This window comes from Procambarus clarkii, chromosome 87, assembly GCF_040958095.1.
Source record: "Procambarus clarkii isolate CNS0578487 chromosome 87, FALCON_Pclarkii_2.0, whole genome shotgun sequence".
Classification (NCBI taxonomy): domain Eukaryota; kingdom Metazoa; phylum Arthropoda; class Malacostraca; order Decapoda; family Cambaridae; genus Procambarus; species Procambarus clarkii.
In genome coordinates, this window is record NC_091236.1 from 10,211,432 (window position 1) to 10,221,738 (window position 10,307).

At 45.6% G+C, this 10,307-nt stretch overlaps 1 protein-coding gene across 2 annotated transcripts in view; it reads left to right on the plus strand.

Annotated features, from left to right (window-relative positions):
• Positions 1-9,589, plus strand: part of ImpL2 (Ecdysone-inducible gene L2) — a 14,281-nt gene extending 4,692 nt beyond the window's left edge. For both annotated transcript variants that reach the window (XM_069317408.1, XM_069317409.1), the window contains exons 5-9: positions 994-1,104; positions 1,644-1,716; positions 2,430-2,641; positions 3,224-3,358; positions 4,734-9,589. In XM_069317408.1, the coding sequence (XP_069173509.1) occupies positions 994-1,104; positions 1,644-1,716; positions 2,430-2,641; positions 3,224-3,358; positions 4,734-4,748 (546 nt within the window). In that variant the 3' untranslated portion in view covers positions 4,749-9,589. The remainder of the gene's footprint in view (positions 1-993; positions 1,105-1,643; positions 1,717-2,429; positions 2,642-3,223; positions 3,359-4,733) is intronic.
• The last annotated feature ends 718 nt before the right edge of the window (positions 9,590-10,307 follow it).

Sequence of the window (10,307 nt, forward strand, 5' to 3'; positions counted from 1 at the left end):
CGCCTCTCGACCGTCAGGTACGTCCCGTCCTCTCCTGGTACAAGGACCAGACGCCTCTCGACCGTCAGGTACGTCCCGTCCTCTCCTGGTACAAGGACCAGACGCCTCTCGACCGTCAGGTACGTCCCGTCCTCTCCTGGTACAAGGACCAGACGCCTCTCGACCGTCAGGTACGTCCCGTCCTCTCCTGGTACAAGGACCAGACGCCTCTCGACCGTCAGGTACGTCCCGTCCTCTCCTGGTACAAGGACCAGACGCCTCTCGACCGTCAGGTACGTCCCGTCCTTTCCTGGTACAAGGACCAGACGCCTCTCGACCGTCAGGTACGTCCCGTCCTCTCCTGGTACAAGGACCAGACGCCCCTCGACCGTCAGGTACATCCCGTCCTCTCCTGGTACAAGGACCAGACGCCTCTCGACCGTCAGGTACGTCCCGTCCTCTCCTGGTACAAGGACCAGACGCCCCTCGACCGTCAGGTACGTCCCGTCCTCTCCTGGTACAAGGACCAGACGCCTCTCGACCGTCAGGTACGTCCCGTCCTCTCCTGGTACAAGGACCAGACGCCCCTCGACCGTCAGGTACATCCCGTCCTCTCCTGGTACAAGGACCAGACGCCTCTCGACCGTCAGGTACGTCCCGTCCTCTCCTGGTACAAGGACCAGACGCCTCTCGACCGTCAGGTACGTCCCGTCCTCTCCTGGTACAAGGACCAGACGCCCCTCGATCGTCAGGTACGTCCCGTCCTCCTCTTAAAGTTTTTGGCGCGTCCAAATGGCGCATCCCGATGCTCACTTCTTGAGCATCGGGATGCGCCATTCTCACAAACAAGTCACAACATCCCGATGCTCTACTGTCAACAAAAACTGATTTTGTCGCCTGAAAAACGTCTGAAAATCGCTGATATTACATCATTACCCGCCGTAACAAGAGACTTTTGAATGTATAATCTACGTCTGAAGTCTTCAACGTCTGGCTTTCTCCTTCTTTCGACAGAGAGATGAGCGGAATAGTGTGTGGAGAGGTGGTCAGACTCTGGCAAGGTCCACCTCCAAGGTCCACTTGTCTTCCGTTGTTTTCATCGACTGCGCCTCCGTCGAGGACCTGGTAAGAGGGAACTGTGTATAGGCAGCTAGGGTGATGTCTTGAGACGTGATAGACAGCTAGGGTGGTGTCTTGAGAGGTGATAGACAGCTAGGGTGGTGTCTTGAGAGGTGATAGACAGCTAGGGTGGTGTCTTGAGACGTGATAGACAGCTAGGGTGGTGTCTTGAGAGGTGATAGACAGCTAGGGTGGTGTCTTGAGAGGTGATAGACAGCTAGGGTGGTGTCTTGAGACGTGATAGACAGCTAGAGTGGTGTCTTCAGACGTGATAGACAGCTAGGGTGGTGTCTTGAGAGGTGATAGACAGCTAGGGTGGTGTCTTGAGAGGTGATAGACAGCTAGGGTGGTGTCTTGAGAGGTGATAGACAGCTAGGGTGGTGTCTTGAGAGGTGATAGACAGCTAGGGTGGTGTCTTGAGACGTGATAGACAGCTAGAGTGATGTCTTCAGACGTAATAGACAGTCACTCTTCCAACTCCTTGTCTTCATATCCCTCCCAAGTACCATATGGACATACTAACCTAGCATATGTACCCCTCACAGGGAGAGTACCGGCTGGAGGTACGCACACCAGGCGACCAGGTCTTCGTCAGACACTTTACCGTCAACTTGACAGGTAAGTCTTCGTGAACACTCACTCCCCCCCCCAGATCATTCCCAACCTAACGACCTCTGGGCATATCCATCAATCTCACGACCTCTGGGCAAATCCACCAATCTCACGACCTCTGGGTATATCCACCAACCTCACGACCTCTGGACATATCCACCAACGTCACGACTTCTGGACATATCCACCAATCTCACGATCTCTGGACATATCCACCAACGTCACGACTTCTGGACATATCCACCAATCTCACGACCTCTGGACATATCCACCAACCTCACGACCTCTGGACATATCCACCAACCTAACGACCTCTGGACATATCCACCAATCTCACGACCTCTGGATAAATCCACCACACCTCTAATTCCACGATTTCGAGTTCCCAATACAGGAAAATGACACACACACACACACACACACACACACACACACACACACACACACACACACACACACACACACACACACACACACACACACACACACACACACAGGAAGTGATGTGGTGGAGGCTGACTCCATACACAGTTTCAAGTGTAGATATGACAGAGCCCAATAGGCTCAGGAACCTGTACACCAGTTGATTGACGGTTGAGAGGCGGGACCAAAGAACCAAAGCTCAACCCCCGCAAGCACAACTAGGTGAGTACACACACACACACACACACACACACACACGACAGTATACCCTCAGCATGTTCCTCTACGCTCACCAGATACCGAGAAAGGTATGCCGGGGCGCACGTGCTGGTTCGGGAAAGACTTGATAGATCAACTCCCACGCATCTACGAGTACGCCAGGAAGGCTGCGGGCGTGCACGCCAGCGACGTGCTGCTGCCGTGCCGCCTCCGTGCTCACCTCCACACCAAGTCCACCACCTGGCTCTTCAAAGGCACGCGCCTCGCATCGCACCATGCCAAGTATAAGGTAATGGACCTGGGGTAGAATGGGAGGGAGAGGTAGGGTGGGAAAGAGAGGTAGTGGATCTCAACCCCATTCTCTGGGTGGTAGTAGTGGACCCCATACCCATCCTGAGGGTGGTAGTGGGCCCCATATCCATCCCGTGGGCGGTAGTGGACCCACATACTCATCCCGTGGGTGGTAGTGGACCCAATACCCATCCTGAGGGCGGTAGTGGGTCCCATATCCATCCCATGGGCGGTAGTGGACCCCATACCCATCCCATGAACGGTAGTGGACCTCATACCCATCCCATGGATGGTAGTGGACCTCATACCCATCCCATGGACGGTAGTGGACCCCATACCCATCCCGAGGGCGATAGTGGTTAGAAGCACATAATAGGATCAAGACCTAAACCCTGAAATTCATTTAGCTAGTTACAATCTTGCTAAGCTAGTTACAATCTTGCTAAGCTAGTTAAACACTTGAATATATCATAATTTACAGCACAATTACCTCAAGAACTGGACCGCAACAATCTCCCTGATGAGCAGTTCAGTGAGTGGTGAACCAGTTATGTGTAGTAACTGGTTGATCTCTCTACAGCTGCTGCCAAGTGGCGACCTGCTGGTGAGAAATCTTCAACCGGAGGACCAAGGAATGTATACCTGTCGCGCCTATAGCAACAAGATTATGGGCTACACTGACCAAATACACACCTTCGTCTATCTCATGGACCAGGTGGGTGGATGCTTGGGTCCCCTCTGTTGGCAGCTGGGACCATTTTGGTGGTGGGGTGAGGTCTGTGGATGCTTGGGTCCCCTCTGTTGGCAGCTGGGACCATTTTGGTGGTGGGGTGAGGTCTGTGGATGCTTGGGTCACCTCTGTTGGCAGCTGGGACCATTTTGGTGGTGGGGTGAGGTCTGTGGATGCTTGGGTCACCTCTGTTGGCAGATGGGACCATTTTGGTGGTGGGGTGAGGTCTGTGGATGCTTGGGTCACCTCTGTTGGCAGATGGGACCCATGTTCAGGCGATGAGTCACAATAACGTGGCTGAAGTAGTTTGACCAGACCACACACTAGAAGGTGAAGGGACGACGACGACGTTTCGGTCCGTCCTGGACCATTCTCAAGTCGAATTCCCATACCATTCTCAAGTCACAATCGACTAGAGAATGGTCCAGGACGGGCCGAAACGTCGTCGTCCCTCACTTTCTAGTGTGTGGTCTGGTCAAACAGCTGGGACCCTTTTAGTGGTGGTGGAGAGGTCTGTGGATGGGGGGGTCCTCTAGGACGATATTACGGAACACATTTTTAGGGTATTGGGTTCAGTACATAACAAAAAAAAGTTGCCTTTTGTGGATAGTGAATAGAATAGGATCTTTTAGCTCCTTTCGTGGTTAGTATAATTAGACCCTTCGCAAGTTTGGTGGATTTTTGGGACAATCAGTAGTTAGATATATTTTATAGGTAGTGTGTGGATAGTCAACCCAAGTGGTCTGGTATATGTAGTTCCATGAACACTGTATGAAACTATGTATCCACAATGTATCCACATTTGCCGCTTCCCGCATGTATGTAAACCAGACAACACATTCACATTCTCAGAGGGTAGATAAAGATAAACAGGATAGATAAAGATAAACAGGGTAGATAAAGATAAACAGGGTAGATAAAGATAAACTGTTTAACACTGGTGGGACACGAACAAGGGGACACAGGTGGAAACTGAGTACCCAAATGAGCCACAGGGACGTTAGAAAGAACTTTTTCAGTGTCAGAGTAGTTAACAGGTGGAATGCATTAGGCAGTGATGTGGTGGAGGCTAACTCCATACACAGTTTCAAGTGTAGGTATGATAAGAGCCCAGTAGGCTCAGGAACCTGTACACCTGTTGATTGACAGTTGAGAGGCGGGACCAAAGAGCCAGAGCTCAACCCGTGAAAACACAAAGACATCCATACACGTCTTAAGTTAGAAAACGACGGAAGAAGGTGAATGAGCCACATTACTGTTCCTTATATTTCTTTTCATTATATAGGAATTCCTTATATAGCTGTTCCTTATATTACTGTTCCTGTTGGTTGCTGCTATGGCGTTTCCGTTTTTATTTCAGGAGACCGTTGTTTAGGACCCAGCCGTTGTCAGCAGCACTACAGCTGTTGTCAGCAGCACTACAGCTGTTGTCACCAGCACTACAGCTGTTGTCAGCAGCACTACAGCTGTTGTCAGCAGCACTACAGCTGTTGTCACCAGCACTACAGCTGTTGTCAGCAGCACTACAACTGTTGTCAGCAGCACTACAGCTGTTGTCAGCAGCACTACAGCTGTTGTCTCCAGCACTACAGCTGTTGTCAGCAGCACTACAGCTGTTGTCAGCAGCACTACAGCTGTGGTCTCCAGCACTACAGCTGTTGTCAGCAGCACTACAGCTGTTGTCAGCAGCACTACAGCTGTTGTCAGCAGCGCTACAGACGTTGTCAGCAGCACTACAGCTGCTGTCACCAGCACTACAGCTGTGGTCTCCAGCACTACAGCTGTTGTCAGCAGCACTACAGCTGTTGTCAGCAGCACTACAGCTGTTGTCAGCAGCACTACAGACGTTGTCAGCAGCACTACAGCTGCTGTCACCAGCACTACAGCTGTGGTCTCCAGCACTACAGCTGTTGTCAGCAGCACTACAGCTGTTGTCAGCAGCACTACAGCTGTTGTCAGCAGCACTACAGACGTTGTCAGCAGCACTACAGCTGCTGTCACCAGCACTACAGCTGTGGTCTCCAGCACTACAGCTGTTGTCACCACCACTACAGCTGTTGTCACCACCACTACAGCTGTTGTCAGCAGCACTACAGCTGTTGTCTCCAGCACTACAGCTGTTGTCACCAGCCTACAAGTGTTGCCACAAGGTTCCTACAGTCCAACATTTAACCAGAAACAATCCGAAGGAATATTTCTCGTTGTCGGGGACAGGAAGGCTGCACTTGTCCTGGTAGCTAGGTCTCTTAAGTCACATTGCTGACCTTTCCTGCAGGATACAACCCACAACAGTTGTCTGACTCAATGGTGAAGAATTTGGACAAGCTGCCGGCTTCCTGTTCCCATCGAGAGGCTATCAGTGATGGGTTTCTTCAGGATAAACATAATGCGATGACCAATGACAGCGAAAAGAAATTTCTTAAATGTTTCCCATTAAAAAAAATTTCTTTACCTCGATACATGTAGAAAACGGGATCATAATAATGTCCCCCCCCCCCCACCGTCAAACCACCTGGAGAGTTATCTAGATGTTTGTGATGGTCTGAAAGCATATTATGGTTCTAGTAATATACTATTTGTAAACTGGCTAGTGAACCTTTGTCCTAAATAGAGTTTAGTCTCAAGTTAGAGTATTATTATATTATAAATCGTTGGTTTAAGTTATAAAATAGTGTGTACTGAAAACATTTTCTTTGAAACAGGTTGAAGAATTTGGTTTTCTGTAAATGAAAATCAAGGGTTGACTTCATTAATCAAACGAAATCACTCCATTATCAATCCATTATCCATTATATTACTATTACCATTACCGATTTCCTCCAGGAGGAAAGGTTGATTTTAGTATCTTGATGTGAACATTTTTGTTAATTCTGAAGATTTTATACATTATTTATACATAATTATGTATAAACAATGGAATTAATGATAAAGGATACGCAGAATCCTTTACATTCTCTGCTGAAATCCTAGAGAATCAGGTTCGATCCTCGGTCAGGACAGATACGGTTGGGCACATTAACTTTCACCTTATGCCGATGTTCAGAAAGCAGTAAAGTAGGTACCCGGGAGTTTGCCAACTGTTGTGGGTTGGAACCAGGGAAAGGTCCTCGATAGGCCTAACTACAGGCTCCCTGACCCCGATAACAGGGATTAATACACAAATGACGGTGTATATATATATACTGAAAGGTGTATACACATAGTTTACTTTAGTCCTTGGCTATGTTCAGAGGTACTCTTAGTGTATATACACCTGTAAACAGTTTACACCCCCTTGAATACCTGCATATATATGTAACTGAAAAAACAGCACTACAAAAATACGTGTGGTTATTCAATGTTATTATGTGATGGAAAAAAGCCCTCTACATCCATTATGTGATGGAAAAAGCCCTCTACATCCATTATGTGATGGAAAAAAGCCCTCTACATCCATTATGTGATGGAAAAAAGCCCTCTACATCCATTATGTGATGGAAAAAAGCCCTCTACATCCATTATGTGATGGAAAAAAGCCCTCTACATCCATTATGTGATGGAAAAAAGCCCTCTACATCCATTATGTGATGGAAAAAAGCCCTCTACATCCATTATGTGATGGAAAAAAGCCCTCTACATCCATTATGTGATGGAAAAAAGCCCTCTACATCCATTATGTGATGGAAAAAAGCCCTCTACATCCATTATGTGATGGAAAAAAGCCCTCTACATCCATTATGTGATGGAAAAAAGCCCTCTACATCCATTATGTGATGGAAAAAAGCCCTCTACATCCATTATGTGATGGAAAAAAGCCCTCTACATCCTTCTTAATTAATGTGTTTAAAAGCAGATTAACTTCGGTGAAATTTTGTGTCCCTCTTTATAAGCTAGCAGAGGGACACACTCTGCTCTGTTGTGTGTGGCAGAAGCAGAGAAGTCTGAGTTTGTTGACATATAAAACACTCTGTGAATGTCTTTACCGTTTTCAAACTACACTTGAAGAATAAGCTGTTGTGTATGTAGCAGGTTCTGGCCCCTACATATGGTTAAATATACCAGTGTAAATTTACTGTAAACATTTTACATTTATATGTAGATATAAATGTCTATTACGGGACTCATCTCATAAATAGATACTTGTTTAGGTATATATGTAAACTAGGAGTTATTTCTCTTTAAATCTTCCCTCTACATTCTCTCATCTCTATTTCTCTATCACCCCTCCCTCTCTTTCTTGGCCCTCTCTCCTTCCCTCTTCAACTTTCTGCCCCATTATTCCCCTCTCGCTCTTCTCCACCCTCTCTCCTATTCTCCATTCTCTCAGAACTTCTGTCTTCTCCACATATCTTCCATTCTATTACTCCTTATCTTCCCAAACTCATCCCCTTTGCTTCCCTCTATCTCCCCTTCTTTCTCTCTCTCTGTCCCTCTCTCTCTTTCTCTCTCTCTCTTTCTCTCTCTCTCTCTCTCTCTCTCTCTCTCTCTCTCTCTCTCTCTCTCTCTCTCTCTCTCTCTCTCTCTCTCTCTCTCTCTCTCTCTCTCTCTCTCTCTCTCTCTCTCTCTCTCTCTCTCTCTCTCTCTCTCTCTCTCTCTCTCTCTCTCTCTCTCAGAAAATGTAATACTGTACTGAATTATTTTTTTTTATTAAGTTATGAGGTACATCTGCATTAGTGCAGCTACCCTAGACTATATGAAGTGGAGTACCGTGTGTCAAAAAAGCTAACTAGGTGATGCTAAAAAATCCCCATCACACAGGATGGTTAGTCATACAGAGGCATGTGATAAGCGGTCTGCACTGGCAGACTCCGGATGCATTTTGAGGATATCAACACCACAAGATTGAATAAGGCAGCAGTGGTAATACAAGTCCCCATCTCGCAGGATGGTTAGTCATACAGAGCCATGTGTTTAATAGCCTGCACTGGCAAATTTTGGGTACACTGTGAGGATATCTTCAAGAATACGAGAGTGAATAAAGTAATTGCAGAGCTCCAGGTACCTCATGCCAACTGGTCTGAAAGGTCTAATAACTGGGCATTCAGTGATGTAGTGCGGGAGATCATGCCGTAGTTCCTGCTCACAGAGTTTGCAACTTGTACTGAATTAACATTCAGTTTATCGCTACGAAATCTACGGAATCTGCCAGCCAACTTTCACTGATTTGTATGTACTCACCTAATTGTGCTTGCGCGGGTTGAGCTCTGGCTCTTGGTCGGAGGTAAAGTATAGTCTTATGTGGAGGGAAGGGGGTGGTGGGGGGGGGTTACTATTGGGCCAGACCATCGCTTAATAGGATCAATAACACCAACCCCGTGCAGCCTATGTCCATCCCATACCCCAGACCAGTCACCCTTGGCTGGGGCAAGCCCCGAGCGTCAGATCTACAACCTTGTCTACATTCTCTCATTTATACAGATATGCTCTGAAAAAAATATACATGTAAAATATAGTTAACTATGGAGTTATAGCTCCATAGTTAAAAATATACATATATTGAATTATTTAAACCAATGTAATCATATCAATCCATCAACCTGAAATGATAGTACTCATAGTAACTATTTGATAGAAAGTATCAATATGTAGTGATGGTTCACCAAATTGTTAACTTTATGAACTTTTGATCATATTCAACCAAGAAAAAAAAATAAAGCTAAATACTATACTTAACCATTCCTAAACCTCGCAATTGCAGATATATGCACTACAGTAGGCCTTAGATGGCGTATATTAGGCCTAAGCTTGCTAGGAGAAGTTAGATTGTATATTTATATTGAGGTTAAATAAAAGCCCCCCCGCCCCCCTCTTGCCCAAAATTCAGAGAAACTCAAAAAATTCAACTTATTGGTGGTTCATTAATACATATTGATGCTTACGACCAAATAGTATACATACTATCATTACAGCAAGACGGGCTATGTATAAGTATGAAAACTAATATTCAAAACCCATATGTTTAAAAACTTGAAAACCGTAGGTTTCTGATCACAAAAGTTATGCCAAAAAAAAGGTATTAATTTCTCCATTGATCTTACTGTGAAGTTTTAGATTAGCATGCAAAGTGCTAAGGCCTATCAGATAGGCCTAGAGCCCAGTCCTCGTTGAGTAGTTAGGCCTATACAGCCCATTTACATAGGCATACATTCCCAAACAATGACTAGTATGCCATTAGTCTTTACTGATGTTTGTAAATATTATTACTAGTATAATTACAAATAAATTTAGTCTTTATTATTTATTTCTTAATATACATTAGTTGGCGTGAAAATAACTATTAGCTCTCGTTAACTAGAGTTAACCACCCTCAATAGTCGTTAACCTTCGAGATTATACATACATATATATATATATATATATATATATATATATATATATATATATATATATATATATATATATATATATATATAATCATAATTTATAAATATATTTACTGTTTGTGACATAGGCCTAAATATAGATGTAGCCGCATGTATAGATCACGTGTTTTAATATAGACGAGTTTTGATGTCAGAAAAACCAAATTTCGAGTTTGTTAATGACGAGGCTATTCCCTATCCTCTTGCTGTCAACCCAGTCTATACCCCTAGTACAAACGGATATTATTTACTCAAACGTCCAAAAATGAACTGTTGTTCCTCCCAAAAAATCCCACTTTGTACTCTGGCATTAGGTCCAATAGTACATATATGTACTAAGCTACGGGATAATTAAGTTTAGTTTTGAATTTTTTTGTCCCATGGCCTTTACAAAATAGCACAAAATGTTATACATCTTCGGAGCCGGTCGGCCGAGCGGACAGCACGCTGGATTTGTGATCCTGTGGTCCTGGGTTCGATCCCAGGCGCCGGCGAGAAACAATGGGCAGAGTTTCTTTCACCCTATGCCCCTGTTACCTAGCAGTAAAATAGGTACCTGGGTGTTAGTCAGCTGTCACGGGCTGCTTCCTGGG